Source organism: Colius striatus, chromosome 11 (assembly GCF_028858725.1).
Source record: "Colius striatus isolate bColStr4 chromosome 11, bColStr4.1.hap1, whole genome shotgun sequence".
In the NCBI taxonomy this organism is placed as follows: Eukaryota; Metazoa; Chordata; class Aves; order Coliiformes; family Coliidae; genus Colius; species Colius striatus.
This window is the reverse complement of record NC_084769.1, coordinates 22846713-22873887: the sequence shown is the minus strand read 5'-3', so window position 1 is coordinate 22873887 and position 27175 is coordinate 22846713. Positions and strand designations below refer to the sequence as shown.

Here is a 27175-nt window from a genome sequence, read left to right as displayed (position 1 = left end):
ATGTTTAAGCAACACAGATAATTATTTTGTGCTTTTGATGTAACCTTTTTTATACAGGAATTACTTCTAGTTTCCAGTGACCAGTAACTGACTTTTTAGAGCTGTAGTCAAAATGAGATTAGAGACTTTATCTCTGTTTTAACATGCTGGACAAGTCATTGAAGATCCATTCTGGCTGAGTTACAGTGTCCCTCAAAGCATTTGAATGAGTTTCTCAGAAGCCTGATGGCTGCTCATCTTGTAAACAAGCAAAACTGCTGATATAGTCCAGCCAGGTTTGTTTTGACAGCTAATTTAACTGACTCTTGTGGAAGCTTTAGAAATTCCTCCTCAGAAGTTCTCTTATCAGGAGTAGTACAGACAAATGAGTTTAAGTAATTCGTGCTTGAATGGCACAAACAAGCCAGGACAATCTTTTTACTCTTTAGCACCAAGTTCCATGTCTAAGAAGCAGAAGCATTTGGCTTTTCCTATTGAGGGCATCACTAATTTATCTTTGCAATAAATGCAATTATTGAATGAGACCCTTCCTAGAAGTAATCTTTACTTGCTCTCACTGAGCAAGCTTTCACTGAGATGGAATAAGGCACACAATGCAGCTTTTGTCCAAAATTCTGTACCAGTTATAGGCCAGTCATTGTTACCTGTGCAATGAAACCTTTTCTTGTGCTTCTGTCCATAGAAATGTTGCTTCTCATGGTTGAAAAATATTTTCATGATAATTTAAAGTTCTTTGTAATTTTTTTTAAAATTGTGGAGCTGTGGGGCAGCAGTTGGAACTGCCAAAAGAAGAATATAAAACTTTACTGCTTGCACTTTTTCTTTGGCTTGTGCTTTCTCGTTTTCTTCCCCACTGCTCAGCAGCCTTGTGAGTGAATATATGTACTCTATGACAAGAGAAAAATAGAACATGCACTCTTTTTATGCTCAAAGAAAATCTTATCAAGAGGAGCCAGTCCATTCTATCTTCTCAGTCCCTAGACACTGATTGGAAAATTCCTGCTATGTTTATCAAATACAAATAAAGATGGGGGTAGCACTTCTGAGATAACAGTTTTGCTTCTGCGTCCAGATAGCTGATCACTGAGACATCATGGTGAAGTGGAAGATACAAAGTTATTTTGGTAGAAGGAAAAATGCTGGAAGCATGCTGCCTTAGTCTATAAAACAAATGTTTGTAAGTCAGTTATAAAATCAAGCCATCTTCCAGGCAGTAGAAAGAAGGAGCAGTGGCATTATAAAGGGCTAAAACAGGAAGAGTGTCAACAGTTGGGTTTCCTAGGTCTCTGCCCCAAAGCATGGAAATGTGTCACAACTATGCTGCAAATTGCATGTTAGAGGTAGAGACACATATACATACCCAAAGTTCAGACTAACTGCAGATCCAGAAGATAATCAGCAAAACTGCCAATGTATGAGTCTATATGTATATGAGAATATATGTATATGAGTCTATATATATACGAGTCTATATTTATGAGAATAATTTTCACATTGGGCTTGTGGCAAGCAGCTGTTAGTGGGGACTGGCTGGTGAGCCTGCAATCCTATGGATCACATGGAATGGATTGCTTCTCCTACAGCATCTCAAGAAAGCCAGAGCTCTTGAGGCACTCTGCACAGTAATTCTGGTGAATTTTAGCTTCCCCTTCCATGTTTCCTTTATTTCTTCTGAAGAAGAATGTGTACTTACACTTCCCAAAAAATGTAGTCTTCCCAAGAACACAATAGTCTGTCTCCACTCAGGCAGGAGTAAGGCATTTGTACTCCCAGTTTACTAAATGAGCTGTTCAGCTGTATGGACCAAAGCAGTTCTTAACAACTCTGTCATTGTAACTCTTCATTCTGCTAGGATACCTAATTCATTTTCATTTCTAATTATCTAAAGCAAGCAGTTTGGCTACTTTAAATTTATTTGATCTATAAACATTAGAATGCATTGACAGAAAATTCTTTTGGAGCTCCTGAAGGTTATCATTTTGTAACTTCAGTAAAGTAGAAACAAACACCAAAGTTATAGTTGTATAAATGCCAAGTCTAGCAACCTGACAGCTTCAAGTGTCTGAAAACCTAAGATTGTGAAACAGCTGCAAAACCAAGATGTTCCTTTAAATATCTTTAACATTGTTTTAAAAACTGGAATACCCGTTTCCTTCTTTTAGTATTCATAACCTATTCAGTCAGCCTATCAGGAGAGACACCTGGCATTATGTTGATACACAGAAGCTTTCTTCAGGTATGAATAGGGCTAGCTGACAATTACTATACTATTGAGTCATTTTTCAAAAGCAACATTTTTGCAGGAAGTGTCTGAATTCTAATTAAATTTCTCCAGTTCATGGAGATAAATAAAAGGTTCAGAAAAGGTTTATATACCATGCAGTTTTTATTAGTGGTGCATTGCTACATACATATCAGATCAGTTCATACACTTTCTAGAGAAAAAGATCTTCAGAAGTTTTTTTCTGGTGACTGTGGCAATCCCTGGCAGTTGGGAGCAAACCCAGTTGCTGTTGTTTATATTCTTTTGTGGTTCAGCCTTAGAAAACCATGTTTTGACTGCTTCTTCCCCTTTTTCAGCTACTTCTTCCCCTTTCCCCCCTCATATAATTTCGGTTTTGTACATTCTGGCAACAGAAGAAACCTTGTATCAAACAACTTTAAGTGAAATGCAACATGAATTAACTAGTTCATGACCTTCTTACCTTCATTCTATATCAAGTTTTCCCTTTGGCCGGCAGACTGCCCAGAGGCTTTGCTTGAAGCAGCTGACAGCAGCTCCTTCCAACTGTTCTTGAAGTAAATACGTAGTCTACATGCCAACCTATCCGTGTGTGCTTTCTAGCAGGTATTCCTAATAACAGTCTTTATCATAACTGGGAAGCAAATTAATTTCTCATCTGTTCCATCGCATGAGATGGCTGTCACAGTTCCATAAGGAAAAAAGGTTTCTTGCTGGTGAGTTTTTGGCAGACCTCAGTTAAAGTAATACAAATGGTATTTTTCTCAATAACAAGAGGAAAACAAAAGACAAAATGGGAATAAAATGTGCAAGGAACTCTGCTGGTAAAGTAACTGCACATATCCAGAAAAAAAAAAAAAGAATAAAAGAACATTTATCCCCACTGAAAACGCAGTTTGGGTGAAGTTACCCAATTGGAATTGTTGGCTGAAGTGGCAAAGATCCCTTCAATTCCAAGTCTGAAATACCCATTTGAGAATCTTTTCTCATGTTAACAGTTCATATATGTATTTATAGGCATACACATATGTCTGTGTATGTGCTTATATATATTTATATGAACTATTTCTTTTTCCCTTGGGCATCTAGTGCTAGTGAAAATAAAGAAGCACAAGCTTTTCATCTTCAAACTTTTAACATACACTCTTGGTCCAGTTACTTGAGACTGCTTGATCTAATTACCTGAAGCTTTATCTGTAGACTCTAGAAGCCAAGGTGTGAGTAGTAAGCACCTCCCAAAACACACTGCAAGTAAGAGAATTTGGAATTTCACACTAAATAGGTCCTTAGTCTGATTTTGTAAAATAGAAAATGATGAGTAAATGGGTTTCCTGATCATAAAGCAGATAGCTACTGCCTATGAAAAGTGAAGGATATTTTTTACTTCTGTATTTTATTCATCTTAATTTCTGAATTTATAAATAAAAAATAAACTACATTTAAAGCTTTTCTTGGTTTTACAAAGCAATTTTGTCTCTCTTGTACTAACGTCACACTTTGGTGCTTGCAGAGATAATTCTGTTGGGCATGTGCACAAGAATATTGTTTTCCTTTGTAATGGAAACCACATGAGCATCCTCAAAATTTCTCTGCTTTACAAATACTGTTATTGTTTAGCACACTGCATTCAGATTGTGTAAGAGATTTCCAAGTATCTAATTTACATTATGAAAAAAGAGAGAGATAAGTTCTCTAGAATCATCATAAACGGATGTCAAACTGTAGGTCTACAGGCCTAATCTAATCTAGTAGATCTAATGCCTTTAGTCCAATTTCATATAATTTTGATACTGCATAATAGTGACAGCAACAGTGAGAAAAAATACTTACAGACTAAATCTCCTGGCAAAGTGCTACACTTTTTTTTCTAGTAGATGGGTTTTGTTTAAAAATTTAAGTCGAAATAAAACCTGTTGATTCATGCAAGCTGCCATCAAGTATGTGAATATTGCTGTTTGTTTCAGACACAAGGTTATTTTTAACAATGGAAAAACTACTGGCTTGTGGTCAGGATTTTTGTCCTGTTTAAATGGAAATGTACTTTTAGAATTGTTCTAGGGCTCTGCATAGCTATGGAAGGCAACACTGTGGTTCACAGCTTGAAAAGTACAACCCATAAGCATTTAGTGATTTGGCTTCACTGGTGTGTCCCAACCCCTTCCTAAGTAGAGTTGTGAACATACTGACAGAGGTGCCCAGGGCTGGTAATTCTGGGTTATCCCTTCTTAAAACGGCTTTCAACTTTCAAAGCATTTTAATGTAAACAGAAACTCTGCATCTCTCCTGCTTCTGAATGAACTTCCTGCTTCTGTGCAGGCACACCTTTCAGGGTGGAACACATGCCATTATCTGTAGCACAGGAACCCACTGCAGACTCAGGGCCACAATTTCTTACAGGAAGCCCATAATCTTCATCAAAGCCTGGGAATCCTTTTGGTCATTACAAATCAATGCATTTGCCAAAGATGGATATCGATATACAATTGTTGATTTAGCGGAATATCACTGCAAAAGTCTGCAATAACTTAAAAACAAACAGGTCACTGGCAGTATAGCAATCTCTTGAAAGCTACAGCTGATCTTCATGAGCAGTACTCATGCTATTTAATAAACAGGGGAGTTGAAATGTCTTGCTCTGGCAGGAACTGCTTTAATAAGCTAAACATAAATGAGCATAAAATACCAATATCTGCTCAAGAGCTGGATCTTCTGCCTGAGTATGGATTCATATTAGTTTATCTTCCTTAGTTTATCCTCATATCTTACTTACCTACTTACTTATATAGTAGCAGACAAAGGATATACGCTCTTTCCTGGACATTAAGTGAAAAATTCCCTAAGCTAGAGTGGATGCAGTGTTGCTTCTGCTCTTTATTTCTACTGCTGTTTTATTACCTTCTTCAATGTCCCTTTTGTGCTCTATTTTCTTTCATAGAATGGTAGGGGTTGGAAGGGACCTTTAGAGATCATCTAGTCTAACTCCCCTGCAGAAGCAGGTCCACCTAGATCAGGTCACACAGGAACATGTCCAGGTGGGCCTTGAAGACGTTCAAGGCAGGAGACTCCACATCCTCCCTGGGCAGCCTGTGCCACTGCTCCCTCACCTGAACAGTAAAATACTTCTTTCTTATATTGAAGTGGCACTTTTTGTGCTCCAACTTCATCCCATGACCCCTTGTCCTGTTGCTAAATACAATAAAAAAAAAGGGATGTCCCAGCCTCCTGACACCCACTATTTAGATATTTGTAAATGTTAATGAGATCCCCCATCAGTCTTCTCTTCTCTAGACTAAACAGCCCCAGTTCCCACAGCCTTTCCTCATAAGGAAGATGCTTTCCACAATTTCACTTTTGCATTACATTTTTAATAAAAACTTTATATTTTAAGTTTTTATAATTCTTCTACAGCTTTTCGCTCTTGACACTAGCCAGAATGATCCACACTTCATTACTAAAGCTTGCAGGGAAAAGAGATTTGGGATTAGAATTACTACAATAATGGTGGTGGCAGTGACAAATGGGATTGTGGTCATCCCTCCAAGAGCGATTCTACTGAGCTCATCTTTGGCTTGCATTTGGAAACAATCTTTAACACCTTGAAGTGTAGAGCCTGTGTTTTATTGCTGTGGGTGTTTTTTTCTTTTAAAATGAAAGCTTGCATTCTGCAGAATCTGAATAAACCACAGGAAACTCCCATGTAACAGAAAGGCTGCACACAGTCTTTAGGCTGAGCATCAGGTACCTTTGGCTCAGACTGAACAACCTCTCATCCTTGACACAGGGAGAACCAGAGAATTGATTGGTTTCATATAGATAAAGATATATTTAAAAGGCAGTAAAAAGACATTGTTTATTAATACTTCTCTTTAAACCAAAGAAACAAGCAGAAAACCTGAGTAATTTTAGCTATCATACAAAACCAACAGGATTTTATCTTGGTGGTTTAATGGTAACCCTGCTAATTTTCTTACTATATATAAAATTTCTCCTCTATTGTTTTACATGCTCTATTTAATTATCAGTCTGTATTAAAGTTTTACAGGTAAATCTAAAAGAGACAGATCACAGCAGATGGTAGATGATCAGTAAGTGCACATCTTTCACCTTGATATCCAGTATTTCAATTGAATTGTTGAAGAGAAGTAATAAATGCTGCATCTAGCATTAATGATGAACTGGTGAACACATGAAAAGCCATGCTGGACTACAGACAAGTGTGTGGTGTTACAGACAAAAAAAAAGAAACAAAAGCTCATGTAGTACCAAATGATCAGATTAAATCCTGCCTGAAAAACAGTAGTTGACTAATTGATAGGTATGAAGTCCTTAAACAACATCCCAATTGAAGTCTCTGTAGTTGTTGGCTTAAAAATATTCAAAAATTCTCCCTCCTTTCTTACGAGACACTCGTCGTGTTTTTTCATGGCTTGAACATTCATCATCTTTTGCAGTATCACACACCATTTGGTAAACGTAACAACTGAACCTCCTGTTGGGCTTCTGTTCTATATGTAACACAAGGTCTTTGTCAAAGTAGAGTTCATGGCTGTAAGTCTAAAATGAGAAAAAAAAAATCTGATTGCAGTTTTTATTTGTACAACTTGCTAATACCCATAACCATTTTCCTCAGGGAACAAACATCAGTTACATTGGTGACCTCCGTGATGAGACAGGAATTTTGTGTGGAAATACACAAATAAATGACTGGTTTACAACTTGGAGAAGTTTCCCACGTGCATATTTTAGGAATCTAAATGCAATTCTGAGCATCTGATTTAAGATCTTACAATACCTTTGCAGTCAATAATAAGAGAGGTTCCAAAGGGGATGAATATTTCAGACCATTTAAGTTGGATGTCCACATAAACTTGGACTGTACAAACAGTCCATTCCATCTCTCCACACACACATGCTCTGAGATCCATGCTTAATTCTACACATGAGTACCTCAAGTTAAGCTAGGGAGACTATTTACAATTTGTAAAGTTAAGCTGATGTAACTAGCCAGACAGTGAGTTGTGAAGTTGATAAATACTTCAGAAATATCTAAGGACAATCCCTCACCCAACAAAAAAAACCCAACCCCCCAAAATAAATAAATAAACAAATTTAAGAAATCTTAATTTTAAGTTGTGGAGATTTTCAGATGAATGACCTCCTGGCTGATGGGATACTTAGAATTTTAAGTTACTATTATTATTTTGTACAAATCTCATCCATAGCAGCTGGCAACACTATTTATGTATCTGCTTCACATATGAACAAAAATGGTAAGTAAGTAAATGGGTATGGGGAAGCATTAGGGTAAACAAAAGACAGGAATTGTCCTCACCACATCCCAGGACTCCAGTAATGGAATACTCTTAAGTAGATTCCCACGCTCGTTACAATGAAAGTCAAGGTGTGCTTTTCCATCAGCTCCTATTTCAGTAACTGCTACAGTGGACAACAAATCCAATTCATCTTCATAGTCCACAATCTTGAAGGTCTTAGGAAAAACAAAACCTGAAGTTTATACCTCAAAACCTCAAGTTTGCATAGCTCCTTTTCTTTCAGCAGAATTCTAGTTCTTGAAGTCTTTTGGTCTGATAAAACTTTGCTAGCCTGATACCCAACACACATCTTTCTCAATACAAGCTTTCCAAAATATTTCAGCAAATGTCCTTAAGATAGGGGAGAAGAAAATGATGTTCTGAATAATCCTTATGCAGAAATGGATATATTTTAAAAATTTTTGGAATTGACAGAAGAAATACACTTAAACTCCATTCCATCTCTTGAAACAGACATATTTGAGATAGGATAGCTTTAAACCATCACTGGTTTTGAAGGCCATAGGTGTATAACACCTGTTATGTTCTGTTCAGAGCCTGCTGGCTCCACAGAGTATGTGACAGTAAAGAACTGAGACCAACAGGTGAAGAATGTGAATGGCCTTAATAGCCTTTATCACACTGTCATGAACTGGGTAACACACGCACCTTAAATTCAAGCCAGTCTTTCTCTTGCATTACAGAAAAACATCTACTGGAATTACAAATAAAGTGGAACAGTGGAATTAAAAAAAACCATTGTGCAGACTCCAATTTTTATTACGTAAAAACAAGAAGTGGATATAAATGAACTGCAGACCTTAAGGGTTGTATTGGACTGTCCTGTATTTTTACCATAGTAAAATCTATTTCCTCAGAAGAAAAAGATAGAAATGACTGCTAGAAATGGTTGCATTTTTATTGTTGTACATATGTTAGTTACAGCTCCAGCACTAGATAAGAGAGCTAACACATACTCTTCATAACGTCTTGAAGACTCAACACCAAGGCACGTGGTGTTTTCATTCTCAAGAAGCAGTTACTTAAATGAAAGATGTTAAACACCTTATCATAGAATCACAGAATCATAGAATGGTAGGGGTTGGAAGGGACCTTTAGAGATCATCTAGTTCAACCCCCCTGCAGAAGCAGGTTCATAGGACCTTATCTAATCAAAGTAATTGGGAGAGAAAAACAGAGATACTGTATCAAAGACTAGAGGAACCTAAAGTACAGAATAACCCCAAATCTATTTCTTTCAGTTCATGAATTGCTTTCTAAATTTGAAGACATTTGAATGGAGAAAAGAGTAATGATTTGGCACATTAACATCTCATTTCTCTACCACTGAAGTCACATGGACTTATGATGGTATTATGGGCCATAAGATCAGTTATTAAAAAAAGAAAAAACTATCCAAAGCACACGTCAACCAAGGAGAAAAGTGACAGAGAGAGAGGGGAAATTACATATTTACGGAGACAAACAGAGACATAGAAGAGGAATAAAGAACTCAAAGATTAACACATCTAATGATTACAGCCACCACGCCTGAGACATGGATGACTATCTGGCTAAATATCTTAATCCATGAACTGCTTTTGCTCATGACATCAGTTACCTCTTGTTCTGGGTCATCATCCAGCAAGTTAATGCGCTTTTTTATCACTCGACCTGAAGCTGTTACAGTAACGGTATTGTTCACCTTCGGAGAGAAAGAAAAATGTTGCTCTAGACTTCAGCGCTTTTAGGTTCTTCCCATCTATTTGACAGTGTAACTATTTCATGTCTTTTACTTTCTGACCTTGTTTTAATCTCTTGGATCTTGTTTAGTTCACTAGCTGTGCATGGCCCTAGCGCTGCTATCTTTTCTTTATGCGGGTTCATGAAGTCAGTGGCTCTAGTCGAGATATTACTGATGTTTACTCATACTCAGACGCTGGAATGAGAGTTAAAACAACTAAGGTATCATTTAAAAAAAAAAAAACCACAACTCTTATTTCCAGAAGAGGGGGAAAGTACCACCACAGCTGCTTTGACTGGGCATCATTAACACCAGAAACATTCAAAATTAAGGTATCGGTGTCTTAATGGAAATCAAAAGGAACAAGCACACTCAGACAGGATTAGAACTCATATTTCCTTGCTCTTATTGCAAGTTATCTAAACAAATCTTTAAAAAAAACTATATGAAGTCATTAGATGACAAAGCTTACACTTTCTAAAGTCACTGGAAGTTTTATTTTTGAGTTAATGTAGATTTTAAATACACAAACATTTCTTCTGCAGAAGCTTCAACATTAGTATCACCGATTCCCAGGGACTTCATAGTACTAAAACTATAAAAACATGCTTTTATGTAAGACATAACTTTCTATGCTGAAGCAAAATGGTAGTTCTAGGAACTGCCAAAACCTGTTTTCAGGAGTGTGCTCTTTGATCTTTTTGACATTCAGATTACCTTTGTGGTTTTTCTGTTACAAAAGATTTCGTGAAACAAATGAGGTGATTTAACAGACAGTTTCTACCACACCATCCCCACACCCTTCTGCACTCTTCTGACCTGCTGGTGATTCAGTCCTGTTCTGTTGCAGCCCAGTTCAGCTAACCAAGCAAGCAGAAAAGTACTCACTTTTTCTGCTGGGTTATTGTTCTATTATCTTAGTGCTCTGATGTGGCTCACCAAGAGTGAGATGAAAGCCAAACCTGTCACAAGGGAGTGACAAATGTACATGGCCAAAGAAAGAATTATCTTGTTTTACAAAGACTTATCTCAAGTTAGGAGAGACCTGAAACATTTCTAGCGTTTGTGTTATCAGCTTACCTTACATAATTACCACTTGGTCACACCTTCTTTTGAAGGAAATCTGTCACCATCTCGTAACAGTGTTTTACATCAGTGATACATGGTTATACTGCACATCATAAATAATGCTGAAAACTAAAGACTAGAGGTTTCAGAAAGCTAACCTGGAAGTGCTACTGTTTTGATTTTTTTTTCCACACAGCTTAAAATTCAGTGAAAACACAGAATGTCCTTCAATATGAATTCAGCCCATAAAGCACAGTGATTACTCACATACACAAAACCCCAGTGTATTGCTCAAAACCACACATTGTGATCTCAGACATTAAACTCACAGAGTTTTCTCTGTTGGCCATAATTGTAAAATCCTCTGCAATCTCCATTTGCTCTGTATTATTGTTAATTTCCTTAAACTTCAAGATTCTATGAAAAAACAAGAAATGACAAAAGAAGTCACGTATTTTAATCTACCTATTACAACACTTCCACCTTTACAATTTTTAAAAATCAGGTATACTGAACCAGAAATAACTGATTTTTGTGATTTATGTTTATCAGTGAAATTTTAGTACTGTGGTTTTTGAACATTTTTTCGTATAAAGATCTGATGTCGTCTGCCAGTGCCCACATTCATCACATAGAAATCTCCAGGGGTTTCTACCAGAGCTTATGAGTCTGACAACTTAGTAAACATTACAGTTTCTAGGGCCTGATGAGTGTTTTGGCCTGCAAATTGCTAAACCATTGCGTTTCAGCAGTTATGCAACTTTTCTTCTAATAAAAATAAGATTTGAGAAAAAAGGCTCATACTTTATCAAATTTGGTCCCACGTGGATTATTCTGCCTGACATATCTGGGTGGAAATATATCCAGTCAGGTTCCAATGAACAGCATTTCATATCCTGTATGCCATTTTTTGCCTGCATAAGGAAGGAAAAGCTTAGAATATTAGTATTTTGAAAGTCTCGCAGATCTAATTAAAGAGGAAATACTGAGTTCCTCTCCACATACCTCTGAAGGTTTTTAAGTATTGCTCACAATCATGACCAGAAAGCGTGGCACTGGAACAGTAATAACAATAATAAAGACTCAGTTCCAGTTCTCAAGATATTCCATGGAACAGTTTCAACTTTTTAAATATGCAATAAGCAATGACCTTGCACCATGGCTTATATATGGTCCTCTCTCTCCTGAAACTAAGCAAAATTGAGATTTAGCCAACACTCTGCAAACACTTCAACAATTCCAGCAATTTGAGTGCTGAAGACATGAGCTGCGTCAAGACATGAGAAAAGCATTAGCACAGACTTTGACTTAAGCTTCAAACCTCAGGCTCAATCTCTTTCATACAAATATTTGTGGTGTGTGTCAGCCTGGCATAGCTTGTGATTTCAGCTACAAGTAAAAATCTTGGGATTTTGGCACTGGTGTTTTCTTACCAAATTTAGTTGACCCTGATCATTCAAATTTTCAAATGTATGAACCCATGTCAAAAAAAACTAGATGAGAAAGAATAGTACAAGTCCCTTTGAATCAAAATTGATCTTTGGCTATGTCTGTGAAATATCTGTTTTGAAAATAAGGGATTGGAGGGGGATCATTGACTTGATCAGGCTAGTAAAAGAGATGAGGACTTTATGGACAAGAAGTTTTTTTAGTGAAGAACCCTGAATTAACAGGCTTAGAAGCTGCCTGTATAACAGAAGTATCTTTAAGGCAGTATCTCCAGACTCAAAAAAAAAACTGAGATAGAAAGCTCATGCAAAAGAATATATGATGAATAGTACATCAACAAAAATAATTAGGGATGCCAGATTAAGCTGAATAACAAAATATTTCTAGGGAGAGAGAAGGTACAAATTGGGAATAAACTACAAACATTAAAGAAACTTATTCTATAATTTCTTAAAACTGTAATGTTTCTTTAGTCATGCAGTTTGGTAGGCTGACTAGTCAGAAATGCATTAAGATGTTACCATGCAAGGAATCAGGTAATGAGATCTGACTCGAGCTTTAACTTTTCAGCTGGGAATATAGTAATATATAGCACTGACAGTGCTATGATTGGGTTGGAACAAAGGAAACACTGGAAGCAGTACTAATGCAGAAGAAAACATTTTACACATGGATAGCATATTTTTACACATTTTCACTGGATAGCAGATGTACCCCATGGACTGATGCCTGTGAGAGGACTGTGCTGGAAAACAAGGGTACTGTTACCTCGAGCACTACTCAGAAGAAGAGACGAAGACAAACGTGATACACACTCATTTCAGAGAAAGTGCTATATGAATGTATTACCAAAACATTGTCTTTCAGAGAACAAATATGGAAGACTCCTTTATGTTTTTTCTTGTTAGGTGTGATGATATAATGCCACGGGTAACCTCCAATTTGAAATGCATTCTCCAGAGAAGACGCTTCAAATAGCAAAGGTGGGGTATCTGCAAATATTCGGTAATGGTGACACCATTAGTAGTAGAACAATCACAATCCCATTGATCCTGACAACTCTAAACTCCAATAAAGCTATTAATTCTTCAGAACTTTTGAAGACTACTGGAAAAACCATGACCTTTTTTTCTAGCACCATCTACACTACTTCACCTAGCATCCAGGCACATAGATACAATTCCCTGTGGAAGGTTACTGCCTCCTCAGATCTTCATGATGCTCTTCTGATACCTTTGACTAACTTCACTCCAGATAAGCTGGATAAGCAAAGATATAGCAAACAATCAAAATTAACCTAGCTATTCAGAATTAGAGAGGATGGACACATGAACAGATCAAAGAGGCTATCAAAAGGGATATTATTCTTTTGGGAAAAATAGTGATAAATAGATGGAAACAGGCTAAAAGCAGCAATCTCAAATAACAGAATTAAACGCAGAAAGATACCCTAATCTGAATATTCCTCCTCCTTTCATGTAATACAATAAAATAGGGTGGAACACAATGAATGCAATCTGTAGCTGAGTTCATAAAAAGCAATAAAGATCTAGGAATTTTTGCAATAAATGGCAAAAAGTATCTAATTTTCCCTTCAGTTCAGTTGGGATAAATTATACAGATGTAATATGCCATTCTTAGAAGTCTTCTGTGTACTAAATGATAGAAGCATCTTTGAGCAGAACAGACTGCACAGAGCTTTACAATTTCTACCAAGTAGCTAAAGAAAAGCTACAGCTTTTTTCTACAGCTGCTATAACTGAATCAATTTTAGACCAAAGATCAGCTCTTTCTAACAGTACAGAGAAGTGCCAGAAAAAAAATGTTCACAAAATGGGGAGAAAATCTTTGATTATAAGGCACATTTAAACAGGCAGAACATGAAACCCAAAGCTGAATTACTGTGAGGAGAACAAGGTTCTTGTCTGACTTTTGTGTCCCAAAGGTCTTGGCCACATTTTCAGTTATTCTTGTCCTGCTTAGTTTAGATAATTATCCAGATCCTAGACAATGGCACTAAGATGTCACGTGACATCAGAAATTATATTTCCATAGTGCTTCTTGCTTTGGCCTTCATTCATGTTTTCAACAAGTTAGCCACTTAGATTGAAAGCAATTAGTTCACTACCTATGGAAATGAAATCTGGAAAGTGACTGACTTCTAGCTGTCTTTTGGACTAATGCATAGCAAATGGGAGATTCTGTGCAAGACATGAAGTACAGGTTATAAAAACCAAGGCACTTGCTCAACATGTAGAACATGTTGAAGATGGAGGTATGAATACAGGATCTACTCATATTAAAATCTGTCAGAAAGTGAAAAATGACTCAAGAAAAATTAACCTTATACCTTTTTGACTTTATAGAGTAAGGCCCTTCCAAGGCTCTGGTAGATGGACTAAATAATAGATTTAAATGCATTTAAATATTACATCAATTTTAAGTAGTACAGGCTGCCAACAAAAATATGCCTTTTTCTAATGTCCATTTGGTGATAATTTGTAAGATCATAGCCACACTGTGACGGTGTGATGCTGCTGCCTCAACTCCCTCTTTCCTACTATGTCACTTGCTGTTGTTGCTCAACATCTTCTGTTCTCTTAATTTCTAAGTCCTTTCCCTAGTACTGCCAGTTTTCAGCTTCTTTGTTCATTTCCTTAAAACTCTCCAGTCTCATCTAAACCTAAAGTCATAAAGTTGATCCTGGCAGCACTAGTAAGTATTTGTTCTGAATGTAAAAAATTAAAATCTCAGCAAAATATTTTCTTCTCTGTATTTCTTTTTAAATGAAATAACTGTACCCTCTAATAATAAATTAAACTACACTTTTAAGTTCTGGACCTTTCAGACAGTGACATAATGAAGATTCATATGTACTTTTACATACCTTCTGCTATGACCAAAACCAAACTCCCTACCAGTCAACAGCTGTAAATGATGTGGTAGGTACATGGTAGCCTCTAAGTTTTTATCTCTGTACAGCATCTCTTGGGTACCTAAGGCACCATAAAACCAGAACCAAAATAACTGCCATCGCTTCAGGCAGTTTCCATGGGGAGGCTAGAACTAAATAAGCAGGAAAATTACCCATAATCACATTATAGTACATACAAACATAAACTCTGAAACTGTTAAAATCTCTCTCGGTGAAGCATTATATTGCATTCAACAGTCAGTCAGACATCTCATTCTTAAAAGAGAACAGCTCAGAAACCACAGGAATGCAACTATCTTCAAAGAGCAGCCATGGCAAATATCTGTCAGAAGTTCAAAACCCCCTAACCACAAATTCTTGAAGTCGATTCAAGATCAAAAATGTTTTCTCCAGAACATTGGTTTTAAATCTTAAAACTAAATACTACAATGATCTGTGAGACACGTGAACAATCTGGCAGAGGTTTGCCTTCCAGCAAGTTTTCCACACGGCCCCTGACATTAAATTGTGGTTTTGCAGACTGAGAGGAAAACGAAGAGAAATTTCTCTTTGCAGAACCTGAGACATCGAATTATAGCAATCTATCACTTTGTTTTGATAAAACACTGCATTATAACTGGAAGCCTTCACTATGCAAGTCTGTATTTTATCTTTGCATGTTTCCTCGGGTTTATGTAAATGTGGTTTGGTTTATCTGTTGTTATCTGACACTGTTTGCAAACACAGAAATCAAAAGCATTTTTTATGCAGTCAGTCACCGGTAAAAACCATTTCTTACAGAAACATTCAAAATTAAAGAAATAAAAGCATGCTTTACTTGATTTGATACCTCGAGTGTGAACTTGTGAGAATGTATTTTTAAAGTAAAAAAGAAGTTTCAAAGAAAGTCTCAGGTTTTGGTCATTCTTTAAGATTCTCAGTACAAAACATCGATCTCAAATGCATCAACAAAAATGATTGTTTGGTTTCAGAGAAAAACTTGTTACATAAGTCAGAACATTTGTAAGTTAATGTTTTGAAGCATAAGTATTGTTTGTAATAGAGAACTTGTTCTCTCCTCAAGGAAGTTATTTTATTGAAACTGGCACATTTCCGACAACTTGGAATTATCAAAATGTGACTCAGGAAAATTGTATTTGGTCTCCTTGAATTCCCTCTGCAAGCGAGATTAAACTTTCTCACATCTCCTGCTTACCACATATTATTTCTGGGTGTTACTAACACTTGTCCTAGCCCTTCTGCTTTCCCAAGAGCAATTGCATCTGAGAAATAAGGAAAGGGTTTCCACTTCATGCATTGCTTAGGAAGTTTTTCAAACGTACAGGTTTTCTAGATAAGTGCTATGTAATTAATTCTTGTAAATAGGAGTAAAGCAAAGCATGTTTTTACTGTAACGTAAACCCAGAAATACAGCTGCAGAACAATATCAGTACAGTAATTTTAATGGTTTTTCTTGGTGTGAAATAAATCATAATGAATACATAAAAGCCACCAGCCAAGATAATACAAAGATCATAAATACCTGTTATTTTAACGTTAAATGGTAGACCAAACGGATATTTTCCTACAACTCCCACTTGACCATTCCAGTCAAATTCATGTCCCAAATCAAATGGCTGTTCCATGAACTAAAATAACACAGAAGAATCCAGCTTTATTGATGCATGTTTACTTGCTGATTGGTTTTGCTGCTCTGTTACTGCTGCATTCTTTATCTTGTTAAAGAACTCTTAATTTTTAATTGTTTGATTTTTTATTACAAGAACATAAACTCAAAAGCCTCACTGTAGTTGTATTTCAGAGCAAACACTCTTCCATGCCCATCATTTCTTACAGTCATTTATAACTACAGACTAGGTGTGTAAAGAAGAGCACACCCTGGTCAAGCATTTACATAGCTTCTTTCTATATGTTCTGAAGTGTCTGTCCAACCCTGTATCTCTTATCACCCTGTAAATGGTATGGCTAGAATTTTTTTATAAGGTACCCATTTGCATCTTCTGACTGTAAACAGATTTAGGCAGAACTATCCTTTGACATACTCCTCATGTACCTAATGTGGCATTGCATTAATATTTATGGTTGTTGCTCCCAAATAGCATGGACTGTATGAAAAAAATCATTATTTTATCACCTGTTCCAAGATGGCCTGGAAGTTATAGAGCCTGACCAGACCCATGCTATACATTACAATCAGGATTCCATTAGAAACAGCAACATCTGTCACACTATTACCAAATATCTGAGGAAAAAGGAAGACAAAGGGATTCTATTAGGGAAGAAACAATCAAGAGACAATGCGAAATACTGACATTATGTCCTTAATTTTGCAATCGCTTTATTTTTTTTTATTCTGAACAAACCCTATGATCAGTGTTTTAGTTCATGAAGTTTTCTTTAACACATCTGTTCAGCTGAGTTTCTGTAACTCTTTGCACTGTAGCAACACCTGAGGTTAGGCATATTCTGCAAGCAGATTCATTCTCTGATCAACTCTCAGTGTATCTGCATACCATATTACCTGGTTATGACCACACATGAATAGATTGTACTACCCACAGGAACGTTAGCAAAGCTAACAACTCAATCTAAAAGTATTGATTTCAAATCTTTTGTTCTTTCTTCATCACCAGAGTAAAACACTAGTCTAATCATGGCTCTATGACTGTATACAGCTGTACTAAAACTACATTATCCAGGTGTCTCAGAGTAAAGGATCCTCTCTGAATCCAAATTAGACATATACATGAGAAGCTGACTTATCCCATTTAATAATTACGCAGGACTCATTTGTTCAAACCCAGCTGGCACCAACCAAACTATGCAGCCACTCACTCACTCCTTCCCACCTCAGCAGGACAGGGAAGAAAAGCAGGAGGAAAAGGGAAAGCTTTGTGAGTTAAGGACAATATAATACAATAGCACAAAGAAAGAACAAAGATACATAACAACAATAAAGGAATATACAAAGAAATACATGCCCAGTGTCACTGCTCATCCAAAGAACAGCCACAGCTTCCCATATATACTAAGCCTAACATCAGCATGGTATGTAATAGCCTGGCCATGGCCATCGTCTGCTGAAAATTAACCCCATCCCAGCCAAACCCAGGACACCTATGAGTATGATGAACCTGGCATGCCATTCCTAACACACAGTGTCCCTAAACTTTCATGGGCTCAAATAAAAAAATGTTTAGCTCCACTCCTTCACCTGCCAGCCTCAGTTACAGCCTCAACCCAACCCAGCATGAGCTAGAGCCAACTAATAGCTCTGGACCCCGAAGGAGACTGTAGTCCACAGAGCTTTGAAGACAGAGTTTGCATGTTTATGTTGTTTCATTTTCAAGTTGTATGCAGAGCTCTCTTGACTTAAAATAGATATGTTTTTTACAGCAGAACAGTAAAACTTGCCACCTGGCTTGAGGTTTCCTTACATATACATACATATACACACACAGATACTCTTACTTACAGGTCACAAACTGACCTCAGAAAGGTTGTTTACTCTTGACTGATACAGCAAGACACATATTTACATTTTGCCACTCAATATCAAGGATAATACAAGTTTAAAACATTTGTAACTGCATATAGAATGAGTGGGTCAGAGGCCCAGCCATTTTTCTTTAAGGAGAAGTGAAAAGATGTCTACAAATACTTTCAGTTTCCCTGAGGCTGTAAGTAGAGACTAAGGCCCTTCCACATACCAAAGAGTAACTCAATAGCAGAGTGCATTTGTATTTTCTCTTCTGTTCATCTGAATTAAGAATCTTCACCCTAACATCTCTATCAGACACAGGTGAACATTATTGATAAGTAATGTTTCAGGGCACTATGCTTTTACAAGCTATAAGAATAGCTTCTGAAATTCTGTGACAATTGCCTAAACTATGCCTTTCATACCACTACAGTCCAGATCGCCATTAACAGAGGAAATCACTTACCTTTTTGTTTATTTCTAGCATTCCAATAAACGATAGAGGCAAAACTTGGAATACAGCAAGATAGAACAATACAGACTGTTGGATACCTGCCTAGGAAGGAACAACAAAATTTAATATAGTTATTGTGAGGTATTTATTAATGATAGGACACTCCAACTTCTACTATAATAACAAAACATAATGTCTCCATCAATTTGGTAAAAATTTAAGAATGACAGAGTCCTTCAATTACCTTACCTGCCGTGCTGCTGCAGGGAGCTTATTCTGAGCTGACTTTACAACCATTACCTCTTGAGGAGTATCCCAGCTCAGATACCTATTTGTGACAAGAAAGGCCTACCTCAATAATTCAAAAGTCATTTAAAAAAATCCTGCTCAGTATGTTTATTTGCAATAAATATGTTATTATTTGCAATAATGCAAACCCCACAAAACTAGGAAAAGTTTATTTCATACAAGATTGTGGAAAAAAATCTGAAAGTATGAACATCCACTGTCTTAATTTTTCTCCTTCCCTTCACAAATCACCGCTTTCTTATCCATTCAATGAAATCATCTATTCTGAGAACTAGGAAAAAAAAAAGATGCAGTTTACCAGAAACAGTAACTGCTCAGCTTTTAAAAAACAAAATGGCTACCCTATGGAAAGGAATACTTGTAAGTTAAAAATGGCTTAGACATGTTTTTCTTTTATGAAGTTTGTTTTACATCTCTTAAAGGTCCCCTCCTGGTGTGTTGCTATTGCAATATTAAGGGCTGTAAAATTGTCAGAGCAAAGCCAATAGCAGCCTAGTTTCTGTAGAACTGATACAAAATTTGAGACCATAATACTTAAGCTGCTGTAATTCTTATCTAGAAATCAGCATGCAGGAACAGTATTCCAGGTAATGTGCTAGACAAACAAACCTGAAGTCAGCCATAGGATAATACTAAAATAACCATTATTCCCTTTCTCCAGTATAGTACTAACAACTGTTAATTATATAAAGCCTAGTCAAAGTTTAATACCTGAATTTGTAACAGGAACTTGCAAGGTATATTTTTTCCAGTACTTCTCCACTATCAGCACAGAGACGTAGAAGCCAGTTCTGCGCTGTCAAGACTATCAGGGAAGATTTATAGTCTGATGGGCTCGGTAGCATTTCCCCCTACATAGCAAAAGGTTATCAGAAAAAAGTTTGTACCAGGAGGATACATAACATTTTGACTCAATAACAAGAAAATAAAAGTTAACACATATTCCTCAAGCTAAAGGGAGAAAGGTGCCTGCTAATCACATCAGGATCTCTGTGCTCATGTCATCTATCACATAAATAATCTGCTGTCACACTTTTTGCAAGGTGCTTACTTTTTCTAGAAAAGACATCTCTTAAAAATTCTCTGTCTTGCAAAAATGAAACATAACTGGTTAAGGATCTAGTTGATACCAGTCTTGAAGAAACAATTGTTTAAGTATTGCAGTATAAGACATTTAGTGGTAACTCAACAGTAACTTCTAAGAATGGTATTCACACTGCTTTATTTTTAGGTACCTCAAGGATGGGGCTAATATTCCTAAACTCTGTGGACACTGAATGAGAGCAGAACTCCTTCTGAATGCACTATGGAGAAATCCAGAGAAATATACTTCTAAACCTTCAGTCAAAATAAATAAGCAAATGTTAGAAACCTTGAATGACCTAACTGCATAAAAACACTGAGAAGATAGTTTGCAGCGAAGGAACATTCTATTCTAAATGTTTCACTGAAAGATATTGGTTTTTTTGCACAACAATGCTCTAGTAAAAAGTAATCTTACCAGTGGGCATTCCAATAATAAAGCATCTTCTATTTTTTCTGACTTAGTACACTTTGGCTTTTGATAAAGTATTCTTGGCTCTTGTGCAATGCTGGAGGAAAATGATTGCTAATCATTAGTCTACTTTATAAACTATTTCTATCAAGTCATTTAATACAGTTTTATAAATCCTGCTTTCTCTTTAGGTAGGTCAGAAATCTAAACATCTCAGTTTTACTTGGTAAATATAACCTGAAATTGCTCTCAAAATGAGGCCCAATAAATAATTATCAGGACAATATTTTAAAGCTTCTCTGTATTTTGTGGTTTGGTGTTGTGAGGGGTTTTTTGTAGTTTATTTTAGTATTTTTTCAAATAACAAACTTAATAGTAACATTTTTATTTTAGTGATACACTTTAAAAAGAAAGCATACTTCAGAAACCTGGAACCTTCCCCTCAAGCTCTTCCAGTGCTGCCTTTCATAATAAAAAGGTGTCCCATCATGTATGGGTATTTTTTTGAAAAAGCCCACTACTACAATACAAGCTTCTTACTGTGCAGAGTTTTCCCCTCAGAGGGAGGATGAGACAAAGATAAACCTGAGAGATGTTAGCCAGGTTAACCCAGTACTGGAAAGCATTCAGACAATGTAGGAATAGAACACAGCTAAGTAGATTTAGATCTCTGCTGTGACAGATTAATTAACTCTCAATGGTTGGTGCTGACAGCGTAATTTGTCCTTTCTGTATCACATGACACTGTCTCAAAACTGTTCTGACAACTTCCTCAGCAATGCAGTTCTCCCAGGTCTCTGCTACTTCCCTCACAAGTGAGATGGGCAAGGACAAGGGCTGGTGCAAGCAGGACTTCCCATCCTGTACTTTATCCCATGCTGCCTCCTAAGCCTCTGCAGCTGATCCTGGAACAGGAGACTGCAGAATACATTAACAAAACCAAGCAAGTGCTCCACACACTGTACTTGCATACAAACAATCATTTACTTCTTTAATGTAGAATTCATAGGCATAGCACCAAGCTTGTTACACAAGCTGATTTTGTGACACATTCTTTAGAACAGTGCTAGTTACCATTCATTAGGCTTTTTAGTACAAAACTATAAAATGGTGATTGTCCTTCACTCCTATTGAAGTGCTCTGAAAGCTAAAGCTATACGTAAGATCAGACTTTATTTCATGAAAGCAGGTGTCACATTAAGACACAATGGCATCTGAGTATCATTTAACAAAGATTTACACACCTCAGTTGGTTTTTTTTTCAATCATAAGTAAATTCTACTCAATTCAGGGGAGCTATTTTGGTGAGTAAAGTTAATGACATGTCTAAAACGGAATCACAGCGTTAAAACCAGAAGCCAAGGTAAATTTTAATTGTAAGTTTATTACCTGCTAATACAGCACTGGTAATTGTCTAAATAAATTCTTCCTCTTTCATACGCAATTGGAGATGCAGAATGAGTTGTCCATACATTCTTGAATTTCGTGCTTTCCTGAAACAGACAGTGGTGTAACAGAGATGGCTTTTGGAAAACCTCGCTTTCAGAAAATGTTTTATTTTATCAGATCACCCCCGCTGAAAGCCACTGCTATTACCTGACACATTATCTTTCTGAGGAGTCCCAAGTTTTTTCTGTGGGCGACACCAGCATCTCTGGCATAAAAGCCGTGGACTCTGCGGGTGAGGAGGCGGCAGACATTGTGAGCCGCCGGCACCCGGGAGGCGGCCCTCGTCCTGCCGGCAGCCGGGGCGGCCGCCTGCGGGCACATTCCTGGGCCCCGCCGCAGACTCGCCTCTTTCTCTCGCTTCTGGCTTGCTCTTGGCGGAGCCAGCAGCCTTACAAAGCCCAGGTCCACACCGGATTTCTCTCACGTTTCACCCTACCCAGCGACAGGTAAAGCGGAACGGGAAAGGTCCTCGGCCTCCTGCATCTCCGGCTCCCAGGAGACGCCGACCGCGGCCTTCCGGGGCGGGGCTCGGGCCGCGGCGCGCAGGCCCCGCAGCCGGGCGCACGCCGCGTTCTGCCCGCCGCCACGGAGCAGAGGTACCGCAGACTGGAGGCGGCACTGACCCCGCAGCGCCACCGCTTCCTCGCGCGGCCCGGCGGGTACCGTGGTTGTCGCGGGGGAAACTCTCCGGCGCATCCGAACTACATCCCCCGCCGTGCCCCGCGGCAGCCCGTCGGATGTCTGGTCGCTGCAGCCGTCCCCTCGGGGCGGGGAAGCGGTGCGACCGCCGGCGCGCTCGCAGGCGAAAGTGGGAACGGCCGCTCTTACCGCTGAAAGGCCGAACGGAGGAGTGAGAGCCATTGGTCGGTGAGAGCCATTGGCAGTGGTCGTCCACGGGTACCCGCGCCGCCCACTCACCAGCACCTCAGCCCCAGGCCGGGCTGCCCCGCCACGCTCTGCTGAGGCAGCTGAAGTCACCGCGGTGCGCCTGAGCACGCGGGACGTGTAAATAGAAGCGGTTTACTCCGTATTTTTTGAGATAGGAAAGTTTTGCTAGGATTAGTTGGGTTGGAGCAGCAGGAACGTACGTCTTTTTCCCTTTAATGGCTTCCTGCTGGCCAGAAAGGTTTCCTAGTGCTCCCCCCCCCCCCCCCCCCCCCCCAGCCCAAACCCGCCCGTGCCGGCAGCCGCGGGCTCTCCTGGGCGGGAGCAGCCGCGCTGGGACTCGCGCGTGGCCCTCGGCCCTGCAGCGTGCTCGTGGCAGCGACCACGTACTGCTGGGCTGGGTGGAGGGTGCCCAGGCTTGTGGGTGGGATTTTAAAGGATTTGTTTAAAACTGTGTAAAAACTCCCGGTCCAACAGCAACTTCATTTTTATGTTTTTAGAGCTAAGTCCCAAAAGTTGTCACCATCATCAACAGCTGCTTCCCATCAGAGCAACTAAAGTCTGCCGAAGGAGTCGTTTCCCTTCTTTGCTGAGGCCAGGAGCCTAAATGGGGTAATGTGGAAGCTGATCTTTTGTATTTCTAGCTCTGTTCTTCAGGAGTAGAATTGATACTTTAACAAAAGACAAATTCCTGTGATTTTTTTTCTGGTGCTTTGAAGTTGTTTGAATGAAGTCAACTAAACATAGAAATATGGTGGTTGCCCTTACTCCTCTGAAGAGTGAGTTAGGACATTAGGTACCATATGCTGTGATGGATCTGCAACATTACCAGTGGCTTCAGATCTAACAGGGCAGTTTGCAGCTGAACAAAGTCCACATGGACATCAAGAGTCTTGCAGGGATGTAAATGAATGAGGTTATGGGTAGCAGTATAATTCCTGTTGCTCTCTCTCTATTCTCAGCATTTTTAATAGAAGGATGTGGTTTGTATTGAGAGAAATCATCATTGGTTAGGCAATAGAGTTACCTGTTCATTATTTTGTAGAAAATAGGGTTGAAAAATAATATAAGCAATTGAAAGATACATTTTGAGACTTAGATGTACGTTTATTGTGTGAAGTCAACACAGCACTTTTTTTTTTTTCCTTCCTACATAAGCAGCAGCCAGCAGAGGGTGCACAGGTTAACTAGGAAGCCTTGTTGCTGAGCTATGTTTACCATTGATGGCTTCCTCTTGACGTTAAACTTGTGAATAGATTAATTTAGCAAATCAATTTCGTGTGGCATTCTGCTGTATATATAACAGGAGAAGTGAACTGCGTAATGGAAAAAGGAGAGGATTGTACAGAATACTTAGGTATTTAAATCCAATAGCCTACAAACGCTCACTGATGTGTGGGGAGATGGTTTGTCTATAAAGTTTTGTATGTGTATTTGTATATGTACAGGCACTTGGCAGGGTAGTAGGCCAAAGAATTATTTGTGAATTTCTCTCTTTATGCTGTGCAACATTTAGGAAAATTGTACAAAGAGTGACTGGTATTTAATGTCTGTTAAAATTGTTTTAGTCAATAGTATTTATAATGATACTGTTTCTGAATGTGTCTTTAGTAGGTGTTACAAACATGGAACAGCAGAACAATTAGCAGTGAAAATGTTACAAGTAGGTGTAGTACAAATGTAGAAATTCCATTCCAAGAGTGATTCTAGGACATCAAAATATAGTTTTATCTTCAGCTGGGCTGAAAATAGTCTTCACAAATTGAAGTGTTTTGAATTTCAGTTAAAATACTAAATTGAAGTTTCATTTTAAAGGCAAAAAGTACTCTCTGAAGTCAGAACATCTCTATTCTAAATTGAAATAATACAGTTTCAATGAAACACCCTGATTGAAACAAAATCTTTCAACATTCAAAAAAATAATATGTTTAAAATGCCAACAGAATTGTTGTGTTTCTTTAAAATATTGTGATTTTCTTGAATCAGCATTTTTTATGGGCTTTGGTCAGAATGTTTTATCACCTGTCTACAAGCGAAAAAAGAAATAGGAGCACTGGTGTAGTGAAGGGTAGAACTAATTACGTTAGTTACCTGTAGCAAATGAACTCCACAGTTTATCCATACAAGTAATTCAAATGAAATGCTTTTGTTCGTTATTTTGTGTTCACATTAATTGGTTAAAGATTCAGTAAATAAAATACATCCGTGTTTCCAAGGTACCTGTTTCTTTCTTCCTTGTTGGCCATTTGTGTTTCCTTGATCTTGCAGTTCTTATGTTATCTTACTTGTATTTTTTTTCAACTGATCTCATTAGCTTAAAAATATATAAAGTAGTGTAGCAGATTGCCTCAGTACTGCAGAGAAAACCTTCTTTGCTTCCACTGTCTTCCAAGATCAATAGAATCATATAACAACAAGAATTAATGTTGCAGTTCATAGACACAAATGAAGAACATTTTCCCTTTTCTTTTGTGGGAATGGTATGATTGTGTCTTAAAAATAAAATTTTAAAAAGCAAGTATTAAACCTGCAGTTTTATAAGATATTGCAAAAGTTATTTATATAGTGGAATAATTCCAACAGGAGTATCAAGATCATAGAATTGTAGAATGGTAGAAGTTGGAAGGGACCTTTAGAGATCATCTAGTCCAACCCTCCTGCTCAAGTAGGTCCAGCTAGATAAGGTCACTCAGGAACGCATCCAGGTGCCTTTTGAAAATCTCTAGAGGAGGAGACTCCACACCCTCCCTGGGCAGCCTGTAAAGAAGTTTTTCTTTAAGCGAAACTTTGTGTTCCAACTCTTGTCCATTATCCCTAGTCCTATCACTGGAAACTACAGAAAAAAAGTGTTGCCCCATCCTCCTGACATACACCTTTCAAACACTTATAAGTATTAATGAGGTCTCCCCACAGTCTTCTCCAGGCTGAACAGCCCCAGCTCCTGCAACCTTTCCTCATAAGGAAGGTGCTCCAGTCCCCTGATCATCTCGGTGGCCCAGCGCTGGACTCTCTCCAGAAGTTCCTTGTGCCTCTTCAGATGAGGAGCCCAGAACTGGACACACAACTCCAGATGAGGCATCATCAGGACAGAGTAGACGGGGAGCAGAACCTCCCTCAACCTGGTGGCCACTCTTCTTGATGCATCCCAAGATGCCATGGGCCTTCTTGGCCACGAGGGCACATTGCTGGCTCATGTTTAGTTTATTATCAACCAGGACTCCCAGGTCTCTCTCTGCAGAGCTGCTCTTCAGCAGGTCAATCCCCAGCCTGTACTGTTTTTTTCTCCTGAGGTAAAGATGGAGAATAGGGGCTGAGAAACAGTTTGCAAGAAGTAGAGAATTAGAGAATTTTATTACTTTTTTTTTTTTTAAATTCTGAAGGACTTTTAGCACTCTGCTTTCTTACTTTTGAAAGTTATTGCATAATACTCAAGTATCCCAGGTAACATACCTTCAAGTTCTGTTGCTGATCTCCTGGATATATGGTGATTCAAGCAAGTATTTTCAGTAAATGAGCAGTTTTATCTCTTACTCTCCCTCTCTTTCCCATTGTATAAGCTATTTCCTCCTTGCTTCTTCTTAACAGGCTACCTGGAAGGTGGTATAAGAACAGGGTCTTCTTGCTCAACATTTTTGTCCATATAATTAAAATCGTATCTGGTGGATTGATTGGTTAAAAAGTAGCAGCAGATAAAAACAATATTAACCTCATTGTCTTTTCAGGATGGCATGTTCATTCACTTGGTAGAATAGAATAACATGAAGCATTCACTTACTTAAACAGATCTGGCTTACAGTAAAGTCATCTCTCTGCATCCCCACACCCCTGCCTCAAATTGAAATAAGAAATATTGATATGTATGTATTTTTAAAATGTAGTTGTGAATTAGCAGTGGCTACCTTCTATATTACTATTATCTTGGAGTATCTGTCACTTTGTGTCCATGATTGCCACTTACATCTATTTTGTGTGAAGTATTCTGACTTTTGGTAGTGTTTGGTGGTTGTAAAACAGATGCTACACTTTACCGGAGAGCATTGGGAATTAATTGTCAAACATTATTTAGATGAAGCTTCTAGGTGACAAACAAAAGAAGCAATTGTATGAAGTTCATTGTTTCCAGAATACTTTTCTGTCTAGAAATGTAACAGGAGCTGCACATAGTCTTCCTAATATAGACTATTCTTTTTCTTTATAATGGGGACACTACAAGTAAGCTTTGTGATTGAAGATGGAAGGAATTGTTAGCCCTGTGGCTGGAGATCAAATGTCAAAATATTTTCATCCAGTAAGTTCACTGAACTAGGTTCTTGGACAAAAACGAAAGGTTATTTCTCTTCTGGTTTGGGTTT

At 38.1% G+C, this 27175-nt stretch overlaps 2 protein-coding genes across 7 annotated transcripts in view; one reads left to right on the top strand and one right to left on the bottom strand.

Annotated features, from left to right (window-relative positions):
• Positions 1-6078: 6078 nt before the first annotated feature.
• On the bottom strand, positions 6079-22497 carry DCAF17 (DDB1 and CUL4 associated factor 17). Of its 2 annotated transcripts, none has more exons than XM_062005018.1 (14): positions 22086-22497; positions 21879-22012; positions 20496-20586; positions 19706-19845; positions 18935-19013; positions 18698-18787; positions 16885-16992; positions 16273-16378; positions 12665-12807; positions 11171-11280; positions 10696-10783; positions 9176-9259; positions 7575-7730; positions 6079-6796 (listed from the first exon to the last, which is right to left on the bottom strand). In XM_062005018.1, the coding sequence occupies exons 1-14, from the start codon at positions 22257-22259 to the stop codon at positions 6608-6610; spliced, it is 1692 nt and encodes a 563-aa protein (XP_061861002.1). In that variant the 5' UTR covers positions 22260-22497; the 3' UTR covers positions 6079-6607. The 2 variants fall into 2 exon arrangements, with proteins under 2 accessions (XP_061861002.1, XP_061861003.1); XM_062005019.1 differs by having other exon boundaries at positions 21879-21982; positions 22086-22495.
• The window catches only part of METTL8 (methyltransferase 8, tRNA N3-cytidine), a 31153-nt gene continuing 26470 nt past the window's right edge, over positions 22493-27175 (top strand). For 3 of the 5 annotated variants that reach the window (XM_062005024.1, XM_062005023.1, XM_062005020.1), the window contains exons 1-2: positions 22493-22805; positions 23324-23435. In XM_062005024.1, the coding sequence (XP_061861008.1) occupies positions 23431-23435 (5 nt within the window). In that variant the 5' untranslated portion in view covers positions 22493-22805; positions 23324-23430. The other 2 variants (XM_062005021.1, XM_062005022.1) reach the window with 2 other exon arrangements.

Excerpts from the sequence above, each read along its gene's own strand:
- DCAF17 (XM_062005018.1), bottom strand. The coding sequence starts at position 22,259 with ATGTGCCCGCAGGCGGCCGCCCCGGCTGCCGGCAGGACGAGGGCCGCC. Across the intron at positions 20,587-21,878 it reads TACCAGTGCTGTATTAGCAG|CATTGCACAAGAGCCAAGAA; the intron begins GTAATAAACTTA and ends ATTTTCCTCCAG. Across the intron at positions 18,788-18,934 it reads TCCCTGCAGCAGCACGGCAG|GCAGGTATCCAACAGTCTGT; the intron begins GTAAGGTAATTG and ends GTTCCTTCCTAG.